Here is a 20,298-nt window from a genome sequence, read left to right as displayed (position 1 = left end):
CCGCTTTAACTTAGTTTTAACAGTGGCCATGTAGGGTACTGTGGCTATTTGACCATAATGTACTGTAGGCCTACCATCAAAAACAATGGAGAAAATTCATCCCATAATATTTTAACATGGAAATAGCTGTTCTATCATTCAGCCTACAGTTGCTGCCAATGTGTGGTGTTCAATGTAGGCCTACAGTCCATGATACTTTTGAAAAAAAATATGCAGGGCTCCACATAAACCTGTTTATCCACTTGTCATTCAGACAAGGTGACTGAAAATGTTGTTGTTGTTTGATGCAAGAAACCACTTTATAAAACAAAATGCACTATTATTGCCATACCATTATTACAGAGAATCAGATTGTTTATGCTACCCTCTGCCTATTGGCTACTTAGGTTTGAATAAACTATCTCAAAATACAACAAACTTTAAGACAAAAAAAAGCTCTTTACCTGACTCGCTTTTCAAAGATGTCTTGAAATGTAAAAATCTTGTACTCTTGTAGGAAGCAATCACTCCCCTATTGCTGACTACAAATGATCTATAACTGGGCTAATAATTCACTAACTAGCAAAGGATTTGAACAAAATGTTCACATGTGGCTACATGCTTTGACCTCCTAACAAGCGCATCTACTCACAACCGTTCATGCTGTAAACACAGTCCAGTTCAAAGTAAATGGCAAAGGTCTATTTGCATATAGGCCTACTGCAGCTCTGATTGTTTATGCCGCACTGGTTTGTGTAGAGTACAGGCTGAGTAGTGCGTGTCAATGCAATAGAATCCTACGCCGATGTGTTCTGCCTACAATAACATCTCTTGCATAGTTAATTTTATTTTGGCATGTTTCATTGAAAGTGGCTAATATTGCGTTGATTCGATCACAATTTCCACGGTAAAGGGAAACGTTGATGGTGTTAACAGGGAAAATTCTAGAACAGTGGTCACCAACCGTTTCTGAGTCAAGATCAGATTGATTCAAAATGCAAGCCGAGATCTACCGCTCAGATTGTTTTTTACATGACTTGAAAAACGTAAGCCTATGCAACATTAACCAATTAAAAACAGTACTGTAGCAGTTATGTTTGTGCAGTAAGCTATAGGCCCAATATATTATCAATGCATATTGGCTTTGCTTCGGCCATTTAAAAAAAATTGTATTTAAAAAAATTGAGGTAGGCAAAATGATCACACCTGTAATAGATCCATTATTGTATTACTTGTGATGCACAGCTGAGTGAGCATACGTTTAAATAATTCGATTTTTATTTTATTTAATTGGACTGATGGTCAGTCTCAGCATAGGGAGAGAGCAGCAGACTGAGGGTCCGCCTCTCAACATCTCTCCGCTCTCCCTTTCCTCCACTGACACTGACCGTAAAGGGACACAGTCTTCCAGATGATGGCGAAACTTGTGTTGCACCACATTATTTCTGTTTCATGCACAAATTCGTGTTGTTACTTCTATGAACAGAGAAAGTTCAATATTCCTCAATATTAAAAAAGACCTAAGCTGCTAATAATAATAACAACGCAAGCCTATAGATACACTTTGCTAGTCATTCATTACTGCTGCAGTGCTTGTTGTAGCACTGAGTGGAAATAGGAAAAACGCAAATTGTATGGCTTATAAAAGTGTTGAACACAAAGTGTTGACAATGCTGAGTAAGAATTTAAACATAAAAACAGCAGCTCTTTGCTGTATTCATTGACATTCTCTCTAGTCATGGTTTTGAAATCTCACAGTATCAACTTTGCTGTAGCTTTCTTTTATGCCTGCTATGTTACTGCAGAGACGGTCATCTGAGCCATTCGATTGGCCAGCGGTAGGCCTATAGTGCACTTGATTTGCTCTCTGGGCCAGCCTGGAAGGCAGAGTTTGTACCCCTTCTCCTCCTTGTACCTTCAGACACACGAAATGGTTCAAAATGGCAACAGTTCGCCTACCCGGCGCACAGGGCAGCTGAACCGTGTGCACCTACCGCCAACAGCCCGAGACAAATTTTAAAAAATAATAGAAACACAACAATTATTTTTAAATAAATGTTTGATGATCGACTAGGAATGCCTTGGAGATCGACCTGTCGATCGCAATTGACCGGTTGGTGAACACTACTCTAGAAAGTTGAGTGAAGTTCAATCTCATGCTTCTCTCTGTGGGCTGATATATCTGCACGTGCACGCAGCTTAGAGCAAACATTGGTCATATCACTATATCACACATTTCTAAACTCATGGCTAATACCCTCTGATGGAACATCTACAGTATATGCTGTTTGTCTGTTGTTAGCTACTTCTCAAACTGCTGAGATTTGTTACTTACTATTGTAGTTTTTGTTGGTGGCCATCACTCAAATCAGCTTCTGTTCACAGCCCTTGTGCAACTGTAATTTGGATGTATTTGGAAGGTGATATTGGAAGACCGTGTTGTAATAGACCACACAAAACAGAGGGCCATTGTCTTTGCTCATCTGTAACATGCAGCTGCTCCACTCGGGACGAAATGCTCCGTGTGCATGTGTGTGAGGTTTGTGTCGACACCGCAAACCGGTTTAGCAACGCGGCAGAGACAATCTGCTAGGTGTCTCCATCAGATATGGCAAACTATCAACTTTCAAAGGCAGGACAATGCCTAACCCAGCAACTTATGGGAGCTAAGTTTCTTTGCTCCACATACCCACTCTGGATCCATCCAATGACAGTGGGTGTGTCCTAATCCTTTATAGGGGAAGAGGAACCACCTATGTATTCATAGCTGGCCGATAGCTTGACGTTAGCGTTAGTGGTTAGCGCCCTCCCTCCACAGTGACTGTGCCGTTTGCAATTAGCCGTTAGCCTTTAGTGGCAGGCCCCATCCCCACTCCCCCACCACCCCAACTGACTGTGCCTTTCTGTGTCTCCGCCAGAAGCCTCCCCGGCTAGCCGGCTCGTCCTCGGCGCTGGCCCCCTTCTCCTCCTCCGTCTCCATCTCCTCCCCGGACTGCTGGAAGGACTGGCCCCGGGCCGAGTCCCCATACTCCCAGGCCGGCTCCGAGCCCGGCGGAGGCACCAACACCCAGGGGCCCAGCCGCGCTGACACCCCCCAGAGCAGCCCCTCTCCCCTGCCCCTGTCCTTGAGCCTGGGGCCCCTGGGTTCCCTGTTGACCCCCGCAGCCAAACCAGTCAAGCCGGTGGTGGTGCCGCTCACGCCTGAGCAGTACGAGGTCTACATGTACCAGGAGGTGGACACGGCCGAGCTCACCCAGCAGGTCAAGGACAAGCTGGCCAAGAACGGCATCTGCCAGCGCATCTTTGGAGAGAAGGTGTGCAAGACACCTTACGCACTACCATCCCATACCACCCTATGCCCTATCGTCCCATACCACCCTACGCCGTACCGTCCCATACCCGTGTCCTTATACTGCCTGATATACCCATCCTGCGCCAGTGTAGTGTCAACTCACATCCCCCCTGTAATACTGCTCCCCTTCCCTCTCTCCCTTCCAGTAATCTACGCTGAGTCACCCAACTGCCCTCCACCCTCGGTCAGCACAGTTCAAAACTGTGTGTACTATGCTAACTCAGCCCCTCCGTTGGAGTGTGTTTCCTGAATGAATCCATTCATACACATGTAAAAAGATTTGTGTGAAGCGGTCACTATTAACATCACACAATATATGTGGTCCTCTAAGCTTCAGTACAGTACAGAGGGCCCCCGATCCTACACTGGCCAGCAGTTGTCACATCCATTTAGACACATGTAAACCTTTCTCTCTTAGCAGTCAGCTAGTTAATGGCATCACACAGTGATGTAGCATTGGGCCACCAACCAGGATTCCACCAACAAAAACTGTTACACACCCTCTTTGGTACAAACTAAAGCAGACGGTGTAGTGATGTACTGTACAGATCTCAGGGGTTTGAAGGAAAAACTGCATGATCTCTGTGTATTTGCATGTGTGTTTGTACTTGTCTGTCTTGTACTTGTCCATACTGTACAGTATGGACTATTGTTTTTGTTTGCTTACAGTAGCTAATATCAGGCTTCATGCTGGCATGCATTCTGTGCAGCGTAATTATACATTGGAATGTTATTTTACTGTGATTGAGCTCAGGTATATTTAATTATTTATTGGCTGATGTGTCTGTGTTCTGTGCGTGTGTGTGCATGTCTGTTTGTCAATACGTGTGTACGTGTTACAGGTGCTGGGCCTGTCTCAGGGTAGTGTTAGCGACATGCTGTCCAGGCCCAAGCCCTGGAGTAAGCTGACCCAGAAGGGCCGGGAGCCCTTTATCCGTATGCAGCTGTGGCTCAATGGAGAGCTGGGCCAGAACGTCTTGCCCTTACAGGGCCAGCCACAAGGTAAACACACACACCAGACGCACACACACGGATAGAAAGTACTGCACCTTCATTACCAGCCACAATGTACAAGTACACACACACAGAAACAAATACACACTATTGCTGAGCGAATAACCAAAAAATAACCTAAATGTTTTTTAAACAACTAATTGACCGATGTTGGTTCAATTATTTTAATTAAATTTTGTTACGTTTTTTTCTGTGACCTCAATGCGCAGTTTCTATTGAGATAAATCAGATCAAGCCCTAACTGTGTGATGTAGTATGGATTTGTAGTTTAACAGGCCAATATTCTACATAGTTTAGCGTGTACCTACTTTTTCGGTCTGTGTGGGGCAGACAAGGAGAGAAGAGACAGAAGAATGCATGATCAAGAGGGAAAGAGAGCAGTTACTTCGAGATGGCTCTACCTAAAAATACATGATCTAAGTGATTGATAGTTGGTATTCAGCAGTCATAAAAGTATGCCTTATTTACTTTAAAGAACTATTAAAATTGTGATTTTGTCAGACAGCATTGGCAGCAGCTCTATAGAGATGAGATGATGACTTGGAATGAAATTATAAAGTCATCAAATAAAACAAATGTAATATACACAACGTCTTAAATATTTTATTAAAGTAATGTGAATAAATGATAGTTGATTAGCAGTAACGGGCAGTCACTACCATCACGGGACTTTTATTAATTGTTTTCTTCTGTGTTACAGCATTCAACCCGCGCAGTGCATTAATGTTTTCATTTTTATATCAAAATCGAAAACCATGTTTATTTTTTCATGATCTACCCAAAACGACCTCAAAAATCACTAAACGCTCAGCACTTACACACACACCCACAAACACAAACAGAACATGCTGCTTACAGGGCCAACCAGGTATCTAGTAATGGAGGACTGGATACTATAGCCTCACACACACAATATCGCTGATCAAATCCTTCTCAGAAAGGAATAGATGTTTTGACCACAAAGGAACATAGACTGAGCATTGTCGTTTTCATTGACAGTGAGCATATGCTTCCATGCATGTGTGTCTGCATTCATGCGCTCATACATACATCCACCTACAAGTGTGTGTGTGTCCATGTCCCAGTGTGTGATCTGATTGATGGCCATTGAGAACAGGTAGAGCCTCTGTCCTTGCCCAGGGATTAAATTGTCCCCGGCTACAGTCCTTGTATTGAAATGAAACATTTTCCAGGTTTTTATTCCGTTTCTCGAGAGTTGAGCCAGTGGTGTGTGTGAACCTGTCCGTCAGGTCTCTCCCACAGTCCTCCGTCTGCGTCTGCCTCCTGACCCCACCATCACACACACACTGTACACACACACACACACACACACACAGCTTTATTTTCATGTAATTTCAGGACTTTTTGGGGAGTAAGAATGTTGGAGCATTAAAAATCCTATTTTCTCTAACCCTTACCCCTAATGTTAACCTTAACCCAAAACCCTAAACCTAACCCTTAAGCTTAAAATAGCATTTGAACAAATTCAGGACATGAAAAAAGTCCTGACTTTTCAAAAAAGTTATTGTTTTCCTACCTTATCAGGACATTCGGGTGAATTCAAATCAAAATCTAATTTTATTTGTCACATGCGCCGAATACTTACTTATAAGCCCTTAACCAACGGATTTTAAGAAAATATTTACTAAATAAACTACAGTAAACTACAGTTGTTGTTTTTTAGGACATTGAGGTCCTGATACGGTAGGACAACAAGTTACACACAAGCACACACATATACTGTGAACACACAAACACACACATATACTGTGAACACACACCACACACATAGTATACCAGATCCTCTCTGAACACTCTGTTGCCTTTCTAACTCTTAATCTGTCCTTGTTCCCAGTCTCAATTGCTACGCGAACAACTGTCCCGGGAGCCGTTATCTGATTTAGTCCACAATGGTTAAAGATGCTACACATATTATTTTTTTCAATTTCCATAATATATCTGCAGTAATAGTGGAATGATAGTGTTTCACAATGTAGCTTACCCGCCAGTTTTGTAGTTGGCTGTGGTAATCAAACTATTCTACCACCGGAGCGGCATCTGTAGTCAAAATGGGAAAGCTTTTACTTTGTGGCTGTGTTATCTAGTGGAAATCAGAAGCTCTCAGTGTAGCACCTTTAAGGTTTGGACTGGGTCAGTAATAGCTGATCCCAAGGCTATTTTTCAGGAAAGATGCCTCTTACTCACTGTCTCAAACAAGCCTAAAACACGACATATTTTTGAAACGCAATAAATAATTTCAGGTAGATACAACAAACGGTCTCATTTGATACAATATTGAAAGGGCTAGTTTATTTATTATTTATTTTTTATTTTACCTTTATTTAACTAGGCAAGTCAGTTAAGAACAACTTCTTATTTTCAATGACGGCCTAGGAACATTGGGTTAACTGCCTTGTTCAGGGGCAGAACAACAGATTTAAGCTTAGCACAAGTGCTTAGCAACACCATTGAAATCAAAGGCCTGTGGCCTCCACTCATTTCTCATTAGCCAAAGCGTGATAAGGTACACGCCAGGGTAAGGGGGTTTATGGTTAACACCTCCACGCCATCCCGCAATCTACCCTATCTGAGCATGTGCATCCCGACTGGTCGGAGCCGAAGCTACTGCAGGGATGCTAATTATGGATAGCTAATTAAAGACCAGGCGCTAGGGAGGTGATGACTGCAGAAAGACATCCAGGAAGACCCAAGGACATTGTTGTTGCCTGCCACCGTGTTGATGTTGTCGTGAATTAAGATACAGGCTAATCAAATTTGGGGCCTCTTTTGTGCCTGGCCCGAGGAAGATCAATTAAAATGGCAGGGTTTTTAAAGAAGATAATGAGTTTTTTTTTATGCAAATACATTTTGGTTCTAAGTGGCCTTAGAACTGGGTTAGGAGACAATTAAGCAAATGTGTTGTAAGTGTTGGTTAAGATTAGAGGTCGAGCGATTATGATTTTTCAACGCCGATACCGATTATTCGAGGACCAAAAAAGCCGATACCGATTAATCGGACAATTTTATTGTTTTATTTGTAATAATGACAATTACAACAATACTGAATGAACACTTATTTTAACTTAATATAATACATAAATAAAATATATTTAGCCTCAAATAAATAATGAAACATGTTCAATTTGGTTTAAATAATGCAAAAACAAAGTGTTGTAGAAGTAAAAGTACAATATGTGCGATGTAAGAAAGCTAACATTTAAGTTCCTTGCTCAGAACATGAGAACATATGAAAGCTGGTGGTTCCTTTTAACATGAGTCTTTAATATTCCCAGGTAAGACGTTGTAGGTTGTAGTTATTATAGGAATTATAGGACTATTTCTCTCTATACGATTTGTATTTCATATACCTTGACTATTGGATGTTCTTTTAGGCACTTTAGCATTGCCAGTGTAACAGTATAGCTTCCGTCCCTACCTGGGCTCGAACCAGGAACACATCGACAACAGCCACCCTCGCATTGCCCATGCAGAGCAAGGGGAACAACCACTCCAAGTCTCAGAGCAGGTGATGTTTTGAAACGCTATTAGCGATCACCCCCCTAACTAGCTAGCCATTTCACATCGGTTACACCAGCCTAATCTCGGGAGTTGATAGGCTTGAAGTCATAAACAGCGCAATGCTTGAAGCACAGGGAAGAGCTGCTGGCAAAACGCACGAAAGTGCTGTTTGAATGAATGCTTACGAGCCTGCTGGTACCTACCATCACTCAGTCAGACTGCTCTATCAAATCATAGACTTAATTATAACATAATAACACACAGAAATACGAGCCTTAGGTCATTAATATGGTCGAATCCGGAAACTATCATCTCGAAAACAAAACGTTTATTCTTTCAGTGAAATTACGGAACAGTTCTGTATTTTATCTAACGGGTGGCATCCATAAGTCTACATATTCCTGTTACATTGCACAACCTTCAATGTTATGTCATAATTACGTAAAATTCTGGCAAATTAGTTCGCAATGAGCCAGGCGGTCCAAACTGTTGCATATACCCTGACTCTGCTTGCAATGAACGCAAGAGAAGTGACACAATTTCACCTGGTTAATAATTGCTTGCTAACCTGGATTTATTTTAGCTAAATATGCAGGTTTAAAATATATACTTCTGTGTATTGATTTTAAGAAAGGCATGGATGTTTATGGTTAGGGACACGTTGGAGCAACGACAGTCCTTTTTCGCAAATGCGCACTGCATCGATTATATGCAACGCAGGACACGCTAGATAAACCAGTAATATCATCAACCATGTGTAGTTAACTAGTGATTATGATTGATAGATTGATTGTTTTTTATAAGATAAGTTTAATGCTAGCTAGCAACTTACCTTGGCTTCTTACCGCTTTCGCGTAACAGGCAGGCTCCTCTTGAGGCAGGTGGTTAGAGCGTTGGACTAGTTAACCGTAAGGTTGCAAGATTGAATCCCTGAGCTGACAAGGTAAAAATCTGTCGTTCTGCCCCTGAACAAGGCAGTTAACCCACTGTTCCTAGGCCGTCATTGAAAATAAGAATGTGTTCTTAACTGACTTGCCTAGTTAAATGAAGGTATAAAAAAAACATTCAGATTAATTGGTCGACCTCTAGTTAAGATGGGAAATTGATATTTTTGCTGATGAAACATTCAGGATTCAGTGTAGTGGGCAACGTTCCCCTCATAAAGGATGTTGTATTTGAAGATTTCACTCATTTGTGTCAACCCCTTTCCTTCATTCGAAATGTCTGCATTTGAAAACTCTTCCTATTCAATATCCAAGCCTCTGTTGAACATTTTCTCGACTGTTGCTGTTTTGTCTGGCCGGTTACCTCAGGCAATCTTCCAGACAACTAGTAGAGACAGTGAGACTACTATCCCAGAATGCTGCAGTACCCATTGTGTCAGGGTGGATCTGGAGTCGTCATGGCAGCTTTCTGCTGAGCCACACAGTGACCCACTCCACGTGACGGAGAGCAGAGGCAACACGGACATGTCACGAACTTAGCAAGCCTTGTGTTTGTATTGTGTGTGTGTGTCTGGTCACGTTCTGTGGAAAAACACATAGTCACATTGACAATCGACGGCAAATGGTCTTTATGCTCGTCGGACTAAACCTGACTTAATTTGCACCCATCTTAAAAAAGATGCAATACTCACCACCACCAATATACAGAAACCATACCTCACACTGATACATCTATAGATGCACAACATGGATGGATGTTACTCATAAATCTACTATGCACCACTAGCATGTACACACATTCAGCATTATACATGCTGAATCTGGTAAAGGTTGATATTTTATAGAGCTGGTCCTCGGCAGTGCTAGCTAACCTGGTGCCAGCTCATTTGCTGTGATGATGAAGTGGCACCAGAGGATAGTCAGCCTCGCCTCTTAATGAGCATCTAATGTGAGGGAGCGCCATGCCCTGTTTACAGAGCTGTCACACCTTCTAGACGAGAGGAGGATCCTCGATAACACACAGGCCAGGGGGGCAGTGGGAGATAAGGTGGGGGGGTTGTGGCGCTCTCTCTCCCGGGGGCCTCCCGGAGCTGTTGTAATCAATTACAGCGTCAGAACACTGATATATGATAATTACTATGAGAAAGCCCCCCTCCCCTCCCTCATCTACACTCTCCTCCTCCCAAACAGCCCCCTCCCTCTCGCAGACACACTCATACACATACATACACTTGTGCACACACACACCTACACATACACAGCCCCTCTGCTTTGCTGGGCCACATCACCCCCCAACTCTTACACATATACACACACACAAACACACACACACACACACACTCCTTTGGATAATTAATATGCAAATAATCAGCCGATGGTATGCTAAATAGGCGCAGGGCCTGGTTGGGGAGCAGAGCCATGATGAATTACATTACATTAAGACAGCCATTTCTCCATCATCTTCACTGTAAATTAGCCACAGCAATGTATAGATTACAGAGACGACTTTCGAACCGAAGAGGGAGAACGGGAACACGGGGTGAGTGAGAGAGAAAGAGGATCGAAAATGAATGGCTTTTAAAATGGGCCGTAGCTTAGAAAGAAATGTAAACGTCAGCTTGCCTGTCTGCTTAATCCAGGGCTGGCCAGAGAATTTAAAAGTACATGATGTTCTTGGGATGGGGTTTAATGGGACACTTGTTAGATATGGAGCAGGGCAGACAGACAGGGGAGAGCCTTTCTTGAAACATGCACACACACATATACACTAATGTGATTCTGTCACACACACTCTCACCAACAGATACACTCACATCATTCACATTCTTACTCACACTCACACATGAACACGCATATTTTGTCTATCTTTCTATCTCACACACAAATACACACGCACACTTTTAGGCAGTCACGGCAGCAGGGGCCAAAGTGTGTTTAAAAAGGTCCATTTGGTGGATTATATGAATAGCCGGTGTAATGGACCAGGCTTTAGAAGCTCACATGACATTGTCCCAATCTGTGTTTCTGTGCCCTGGCTGAGGGGAGACCACACGGCCCTGTGAAATAGGACAGCCCAGATGGATGGAAGAAAAAGTGATGGAAAGAGAGACCGCTTCAGCCAGTGTTTGTTTTCGTAATCCAAAAGTCTTCTCAGGAATGCAAATGGAATGGACTGAACATAATGTAAAAGCCCCCTCTAAAAGCTGTGAAAAGTGATCAAAAGCTTTCAAAACCAACACAAGGCCACATTGTGTTAATTTGTGCCTCATTGTAGGAGACATGTTCATGTGTGTCACTGTATGCTCTTCAGCCAGCACAGTATAACATCCTCACTGCCCCTCATTAGAACACACAACAGTTAGCCCTGCTATAAGTAATGAACCCCAGGGATGTCTGTGGAAGCTACATACAGAGTACACACCCTCCATGTGCCTCTCAGAATGTCGGTGTGCATGTGAAGAGTGTTCCCTGCTCCCTCTGTCTCAGCTCATCCTTTCCCCTCAGTGCTAACATGCCCTCTCCGTCAGGAACACGGATACAATGGGATGGGAAATATGGAGTATACCGATGCCAGCTTTAACACACAGATTAACCAAGGGCCATATGACTAACATGCTGCATGTTCAGCGTCAAGGCTTTCTTCCCAAATGCTTCGTCTGTATATCAGAATGTTGAGTGTTAGTTTCGGGTGAAATTGAATGCCACATTTGCATATGCAAATGTATAATTATATCTAGTGTAGACATACATTGGTATTTAAATTGGTGCCGCTGCATTTTTGGAACAAAAAGCCTTGAAGTCACGCCCTGACCCAGTTGAACTGGGCCAGTCTTGGAGTAGTATTTATCTAAAAGCCTTGAAGTCACGCCCTGACCCAGTTGAACTGGGCCAGTCTTGGAGTAGTATTTTTCTAAAGGCCTTGAAGTCACGCCCTGACCCAGTTGAACTGGGCCAGTCTTGGAGTAGTATTTATCTAAAAGCCTTGAAGTCACGCCATGACCCAGTTGAACTGGGCCAGTCTTGGAGTAGTATTTATTTAAAAGCCTTGAAGTCACGCCCCTGACCCAGTTGAACTGGGCCAGTCTTGTAGTAGTATTTATCTAAAAGCCTTGAAGTCACGCCATGACCCAGTTGAACTGGGCCAGTCTTGGAGTAGTATTTATCTAAAAGCCTTGAAGTCACGCCCTGACCCAGTTGAACTGGGCCAGTCTTGGAGTAGTAATTATCTAAAAGCCTTGAAGTCACGCCATGACCCAGTTGAACTGCGCCAGTCTTGGAGTAGTATTTATCTAAAAGCCTTGAAGTCACGCCCTGACCCAGTTGAACTGGGCCAGTCTTGGAGTAGTATTTATCTAAAAGCCTTGAAGTCACGCCCTGACCCAGTTGAACTGGGCCAGTCTTGGAGTAGTATTTATCTAAAAGCCTTGAAGTCACGCCATGACCCAGTTGAACTGGGCCAGTCTTGGAGTAGTATTTATCTAAAAGCCTTGAAGTCACGCCATGACCCAGTTGAACTGGGCCAGTCTTGGAGTAGTATTTATCTAAAAGCCTTGAAGTCACGCCCTGACCCAGTTGAACTGGGCCAGTCTTGGAGTAGTATTTATCTAAAAGCCTTGAAGTCACGCCCTGACCCAGTTGAACTGGGCCAGTCTTGGAGTAGTATTTATCTAAAAGCCTTGAAGTCACGCCCTGACCCAGTTGAACTGGGCCAGTCTTGGAGTAGTATTTATCTAAAAGCCTTGAAGTCACGCCATGACCCAGTTGAACTGGGCCAGTCTTGGAGTAGTATTTATCTAAAAGCCTTGAAGTCACGCCCTGACCCAGTTGAACTGGGCCAGTCTTGGAGTAGTATTTATCTAAAAGCCTTGAAGTCACGCCCTGACCCAGTTGAACTGGGCCAGTCTTGGAGTAGTATTTATCTAAAAGCCTTGAAGTCACGCCCTGACCCAGTTGAACTGGGCCAGTCTTGGAGTAGTATTTATCTAAAAGCCAGTGAAAGCTGTTTTAGACCCTTTTAGCGTCACCGCTGTCAGAGTTAAAGCAGCAAGCAGCTGTACATCCAGATGCAGCGCACTCTCTGTCTCTGTCTCTCTGTCCTCTGGCGTCAAGCAAAACAGAAAACTTTGCCTCCTCCCTCTTTCATCTCCTCTCTTCCTCCCTCATTTTCTCCTTCCTTTCCTCAGTGCAATGTCCCTCTGGGCCGGTGACATGGCTGGGCTGTGGGTTGCTGGAACCATGTCACAGGACAACCTCTCATGTGGAGAACCCCACCCTTTTTTCGTCTCCAACTCCCCCCTCCCTCCCCTGCCCCCCTCGCGCCATGCCGCCAGTTAAAATGTCACCAGTCGGGTGAGCGAGCCGGGCAGGAGATGCAAGCTGACTGCCTCCCCCCTGCACACACACACACACACTCCCCCTCAGCTGTTTCCCCCAGCACGGCATGGAGGTGATCACTAGTGACGGCTCCCCTCGGCTGCTCACTTTAGGGCCGCAGCCAGCCACACACACACACACACAGAAAAATACACAACTCATGCACAAAGCCTCAAACACACTCACACACATGCACACACAGGGTTGGCAGAGAGAGGGAAGGAGGGATAGTGGAGGGAGAGAGAGAGCAGGAGCTTCATCTGGAGCCTCTGACTCCTTAATGTCATAGGGACTCAAAACAAGTGACTTGTTTTTCCAGACTTCAGAAATAATTTTTGCAAAAAACTGAAGACACTGTCTGTAGTTATACCGTGTTGAGAATGGGCAGGGTAGTTCTGTGTTGGGTATTTACTCTTTTGGTCAAAGGTTTTTAAGAGCTGCATGTCAGTTGCAGTTCGGCCATTATTTATCTGTCGAAGTTGAAGGTATGAGTATTTCAACACTGTTCAACACACAAACTGTCACGCCCTGACCTTAGAGAGCCGTTTTATTTCTCTATTTGGTGAGGTCAGGGTGTGATGTGGGGTGGGCATTCTATGTTTTGTATTTCTTTGTGTTTGGCCGAGTGTGGTTCCCAATCAGAGGCAGCTGTCTATCGTTGTCTCTGATTGGGAATCATACTTAGGTAGCCGTTTTTCCCACCTATGTTGTGGGATCGTGTTTTTGTACAGCTCTTGTAGCCTACGGTACGTTCGTTTTGGTTTCACTTTGTTATTTTGTTGCTGGTTCTCATTTAAATAAATTTGATGACCACAAATTACGCTGCGCCTTGGTCTCCTTCAAACAACGCACGTTACACAAACACCAATCACTCCCCTGTCCCACACAGACCTACAAACATACACACACCATTCCACCTCCAATGTCCCATCTGTCCTTCACACACACACACCATGTCATGTCCCGCAACTGTCCCTCACACATAACCCCCTTCTCTGTTCCATCCTTGTACACCACACACGCTCTCTCCCCTTCCTGATTCAGAGGGATTGGGTTAAATACGGAAGACTCATTTCAGTTGAATGCATTCAGTTGTACAACTGACTAGGTATCCCCCTTTCCTTTTCCCTTCCCTCAAACACATACACCCTCCCATGGCCAGATCTGTAGTGATGGGGAGACCTTGGACTCCATCAGCCCCCCTTCCTTCCATGCTGGCCTTCCTCCTGGCCTCGGCTGGGGAAGACTGATGAGTTGGCCCTCCTCTGCTGGCAGCCAGGCACTTTGGAACACCCTCTCAGATGTAGGACTACATCTCTACTTCTACTCGTTACCCACGCCACAGAGCAGGACAGGAGAAAGTCCAACCACCACATACACAGATACACATGGAACAAAAATATAAACGCAACATGTAAAGTGTTGATCAAATGTTGCATGAGCTGAAATAAAATATCCCAGAAATATTCCATATGCACAAAAGCTTATGTCTCTTACATTTTGTGCACAAATGTATTTACATCCCTGTTAGTGAGCATTTTTCCTTTGCCAAGATAATCCATCCACCTGACAGGAGCGGCATATCAAGAAGCTGATTTAACATGATCATTACACAGGTCATATGATCATTACACAGGTGCACCTTATGCTGGGGACAATCAAAGGTCACTCTAATATGTGTAGTTTTGTCATGTATAAGTGTATATTTGGCCTTGGGTTTTAGGTTATTGTCTTGCTGAAAGGTGAATTTATCTCCCGTATCTGTTGGAAAGCAGCCTTTCCTCTAGGATTTTGCCTGTGCTTATCGCTTTCGTTTCTTTTTATTCTAATAAAAACTTTTAGTCCTTGCTGATGACAATTATACCCATAACATCATGCAGCCACCACCATGTTTGAAAATATGAAGAGTGGTACTTAGTGTTGGATTTGCCCCAAACTTGACACTTTGTATTCAGGACATAAGTAAATTTCTTTGCCAGATCTTTTGCAGTTTTACTTTAGTGCCTTATTCCTTCTTTTCACTCTGTCAATTGTTTTTTTTATGTGAAAAACTCCCATCCTTAACGATTACAAGCATACCCATAACATGATGCTGCTTAAAAATTTGGAGAGTGGTACTCAGTAATGTGTTGTATTGGATTTGCCCCAAACAAAACACATTTTTTGCAGTATTACTTTACAACAAGGATGCATGTTTTGGAATATTTTTATTATGTACAGGTTTCCTTAGTTTCACTCTGTCAATTAGGTTAGTATTGTTGAGTTACTGCAATGTTGTTGATCCATCCTCAGTTTTCTCCTGTCACAGCCATTAAACTCTGTAACTGTCTTTAAGTCACCATTGGCCTCATGGTGAAATTCCTGAGCGGTTTTCTTCAACTGAGTTAGAAAGGTAGTGACTGGGTGTATTCATACACCATCCAAAGTGTAATTAATAACTTCACCATGCTCAAAGGGATATTCAAAAATGTGTTAGTATTTTTTACCCATTTACCAATATTTGCTCTTTGCAAGGCATTGTTAAACCTCCCTGGTCTTTGTGGTTGAATCTGTGTTTGAAATTCACTACTTGACTGAGGGACCCTAAAATTATTTGTATGTGTGGGGTACAGAGATGAGGTAGTCATTCAAAAATAATGTTAAGCACTATTATTGCACAAAGAGTGAATCCTTGCAACTTATGTGACTTTTTAAGCAACATTTTACTACTGAACATATTTAGGCTTGCCGTAACAAGTAAACTTCAGCCCATGGAAAACACTCAGTATAAATAACAAAAAACATTCACTTCATTTTTCCCATACAGCAAAATGCTGGAAACCAAGCAATCAATTCTTATTGACTCAAGACATTTCAGATTTTTATTTTCTATTAATTTCTAAAAACATAATTACATTTTGACATTATGGGGTATTGTGTGTAGGCCAGTGACACAAAATCTAATTTTAAATTCTGAGCTTAACACAACAAAATGTGGAAAAGGGTGTGAATACTTTCTGAAGGCACTGTAGCTATGCACACACACACACGCACACACACAGTGCATTCGTAAAATATTCAGACCCCTTGACTTTTTCCACATTTTGTTACGTTACAGCCTTATTATAAAATGTATTGAATTGATTTTTTTTCTACACACAATAACCCATAACAACAAAGAAAAAACTGTTCATTTGCAAATGTATAAAAAAACAAACATGAAATTAACATACAGTGGGGCAAAAAAGTATTTAGTCAGCCACCAATTGTGCAAGTTCTCCCACTTAAAAAGATGAGAGAGGCCTGTAATTTTCATCATAGGTACACTTCAACTATGACAGACAAAATGAGAAAAACAATCCAGAAAATCACATTGTAGGATTTTTATGTATTTGTTTGCAAATTATGGTGGAAAATAAGTATTTGGTCACCTACAAACAAGCAAGATTTCTGGCTCTCACAGACCTGTAACTTCTTCTTTTAAGAGGCTCCTCTGTCCTCCACTCATTACCTGTATTAATGGCACCTGTTTGAACTTATCAGTATAAAAGACACCTGTCCACAACCTCAAACAGTCACACTCCAAACTCCACTATGGCCAAGACCAAAGAGCTGTCAAAGGACACCAGAAACAAAATGGTAGACCTGCACCAGGCTGGGAAGACTGAATCTGCAATAGGTAAGCAGCTTGGTTTGAAGAAATCAACTGTGGGAGCAATTATTAGGAAATGGAAGACGTACAAGACCACTGATAATCTCCCTCGATCTGGGGCTCCACGCAAGATCTCACTCAAAAATCCTACAATGTGATTTTCAGGATTTTTTTCTTCTAGTTTTGTCTGTCATAGTTGAAGTGTACCTATGATGAAAATTACAGGCCTCTCATCTTTTTAAGTGGGAGAACTTGCACAATTACAGCCTTGAGTCTTCTTGGGTATCACGCTACAAGCTTGGCACACCTGTATTTGGGGAGTTTCTCCCATTCTTCTTTGCAGATCCTCTCAAGCTATGTCAGGTTGGATGGGGAGATTCGCTGCACAGCTATTTTCAGGTCTCCCCAGAGATATTCGATCAGGTTCAAGTCCGGGCTCTGGCTTGGATAATCAGAGACTTGTACTGAAGCCACTCCTGCGTTGTCTTGGCTGTGTGCTTAGTGTCATTGTCCTGTTGGAAGTTGAACCTTTGCCCCAGTCTGAGGTCCTGAGCGCTCTGGAGAATGTTTTCATCAAGGATCTCTCTGTACTTTGCTCCGTTGATCATTTAATCGATCCTGACTAGTCTCCCAGTCCCTGCTGCTGAAAAACATCCGCACAGCATGACGCCGCCACCACCATGCTTCACCATAGGGATGGTGCCAGGTTTCCTCCAGACGTGACACTTGACATTCAGGCCAAAGAGTTCAATCTTGCTTTCATCAGACCAGAGAATCTTGTTTCTCATGGTCTCATGCTCAGACCAGAGAATCTTGTTTCTCATGGTCTGAGAGTCCTTTAGGTGCATTTTGGCAAGCTCCAAGCAGGCTGTCATGTGCCTTTTAATGAGGAGTGGCTTCCTTTGGCCACTCTACCATAATATCCTGATTGGTGGAACGCTGCAGAGATGGTTGTCCTTCTGGAAGGTTCTCCCATCTCCACAGATGAACTCTGGAGCTCTGTCAGAGGGCCCATCGGGTTCTTGGTCACCTCCCTTGACCAAGGCCCTTCTCCCACGATTGCTCCGTATGGCTGGGCGGCCAGCACTAGGAAGAGTCTTGGTGGTTCCAAATTTCATTCCATTTAAGAATGATGGAGGCCACTGTGTTCTTGGGACTTTTCAATGCTGCAGACATTTTTGGTACCCAGATCTGTACCTCAAACCAATCGTGTCTCGGAGCTCTACGGACAATTCCTTCAACTTCATGGCTTGGTTTTTGCTCTCACATGCGCTTTCAACTGTGGGACCTTATATAGACAGGTGTGTGCCTTTCCAAATCATGTCCAATCAATTGAATTTACCACAGATGGACTCCCAAGTTGTAGAAACATCTCAAGGATGATCAATAGAAACAGGATGCACCTGAGCTCAATTTCGAGTCTCATAGCAAAGGGTCTGAATACTTATGTAAATAATGTTTTTTTCGAAAAAAACTTTTCGCTTTGTCATTATGGACTATTGTGTGTAGATTGAGGAATGTATTTTATTTAATCCATTTTAGAATAAGGCTGTAATGTAACAAAATGTGGAAAAAGTCAAAGGGTTTGAATACTTTCTGAATGCACTGTAGATATAGTTACACGCAGGGGTACACAACATCCTTTCTTTTGGTAGTCACTGGCCTAGGAGTGCCAAGACCAGTGTGTTGGACATCACCAACTTAGTAGTGCTCTGAAATGTGACAAACAAGTCTATTTTAATGTTCAAGTCAGAAGTTTTGTGTTCAAGTTCATTTACTCTTAAAGCGTACTGTTTGAACAGAATCATAAAACATATACAGCCAGCATACTCGCACTCTCTCACACACACACACACACACACACACACACACACACACTTATCTGATCTACTGACAGGCGCTTTCCCGTCAATGCAACTCAACGTGCACTTTTCTTACAGATGCGCAGAGAGGAAGAAAATACACGTGTAGTGATTTTCTACTCCTCCGCTCTGCATTCTCTCGCTTTCTCTCCCTCTGCTCATCTCTGACAGACTGCTGTCTCAGGAGAATAATTTTTTGGCCGTGCAATGGGCCATCACACAGCCATTGGGTAGAGGGTGGGAGGGGGTGCTGGTGGAGATGACAGAATCACAGTGACACTTTAGCGCCAATCATTCTCTCTGTGTGTGCATGCTGGAATGACTGCCTGGTCGATGGAGCATTGGAGCGGAGTACCTGTAGCCCATATAGTTAGCTAGAGACTAGCTGATATAGACAGACAGTGTGGGGGCTAATGCAGTATGGGTGCTAGAGTTGGTGGAAACGCAGTAACAGGACTCTTGTTAAAGGGTTACTTGTAATCAGAGAATAAATTTAGGTCCAATCAATTCAATCAATTACAAGGAAATCTGCACAGCTTGACATGTTTTGATCATGTGGCTGTCCTACAGTGGTCGTGTTGCCATCTCACCTTTAACCATGTCTGTGCAGTGGCTGGTCCATCACATGTCTTTGTCTCTGACCCTTGGTTCTCTCTCTCCCGTTCCCACAGAGAACACCCCAAAGACCTCAGCCAGCTGCAGCCCAGCACCGGAGTCACCCCTCAGCTCAGCCGAGGAGTCAGTGAAGAGCTTGGGGGAGCAGGTGGGAGGAGAGGGATGTGGGGGTGGAGGAGGGTTGTCCCAGTTCCCCCTCAGGGAGCCCAGCGAGCCCTCTGAGTCCCAGCCCGGCACACCGCTGCCCGTCCCCGGTCACTCAGGTCTCAGCATCCAGGAGATGGTGGCCATGTCCCCGGAGCTGGACACCTACGTCATCACCAAGAAGGTCAAGGAAGTGCTGACCGATAACAACCTCGGTGAGTTGGAGTGGTGGAATATGCCACTCTTTCTTTCAGCAGTCACTTCTACAACTCTGTCTTTTTGCTTTGACCAGCACAATGAAGACAAACCCAAATCAATGTATCCCTTATTCTCCCTGAAGTGTACAACAACGGCTACAGCAAACCTCATCCACTACTAATGAGACCTGTAGCACCTGAGTGATGCCATGAGCCATTTTGTACCAGGGCAGTCACCAGTGACCACACACTGGCAGTAGAGGGGTGAGGAGGGATTGCACATTGGTCCAAAGCTACAATCAGTGTCCACCAAGCAGCACAATCTCACAACAAGCATTCTTTCCTCACTGATAATAATTTGTTCCAATTATTTCTAAAAAGCCCTGGCTGAGAGTTGCAACACTTCAAACGATTAATGATGCGCCGGGTTCGGAGCGTGTCATCATTGCACACATTAGCTCCGCTCCAGAACGGGGATATGCTCTTTACCCCACCAGCGTCACACAGTGCTGCCAAGGCAGAAAGATTTAGCCAGTTTCCATGTTCCACAAGCTGGCCAGCTTGCTCATTAGCCATCCCCTCAGCTAAAATTAACCAGCCCAGCTATCAACTCACACAACAAAGGAACAGAGAGCATAGTTTACACACTGTCCTGGGAAGACCCAAA

The 20,298-nt window shown here is 43.6% G+C and overlaps 1 protein-coding gene across 6 annotated transcripts in view; it reads left to right on the top strand.

The window, feature by feature from the left end:
* Positions 1-20,298, top strand: part of cux1a (cut-like homeobox 1a) — a 213,093-nt gene that overhangs the window by 172,706 nt on the left and 20,089 nt on the right. For 5 of the 6 annotated variants that reach the window (XM_021617952.2, XM_021617950.2, XM_021617951.2 and 2 more), the window contains 3 exons: positions 2,898-3,293; positions 4,174-4,333; positions 19,347-19,649. In XM_021617952.2, coding sequence (XP_021473627.2) covers positions 2,898-3,293; positions 4,174-4,333; positions 19,347-19,649 — 859 coding nt within the window. The remainder of the gene's footprint in view (positions 1-2,897; positions 3,294-4,173; positions 4,334-19,346; positions 19,650-20,298) is intronic. The other variant, XM_021617953.2, reaches the window with a different exon arrangement.

This window comes from Oncorhynchus mykiss, chromosome 10 (genome assembly GCF_013265735.2).
Source record: "Oncorhynchus mykiss isolate Arlee chromosome 10, USDA_OmykA_1.1, whole genome shotgun sequence".
NCBI lineage: Eukaryota > Metazoa > Chordata > Actinopteri > Salmoniformes > Salmonidae > Oncorhynchus > Oncorhynchus mykiss.
This window is presented reverse-complemented; position numbering and strand designations above follow the sequence as displayed.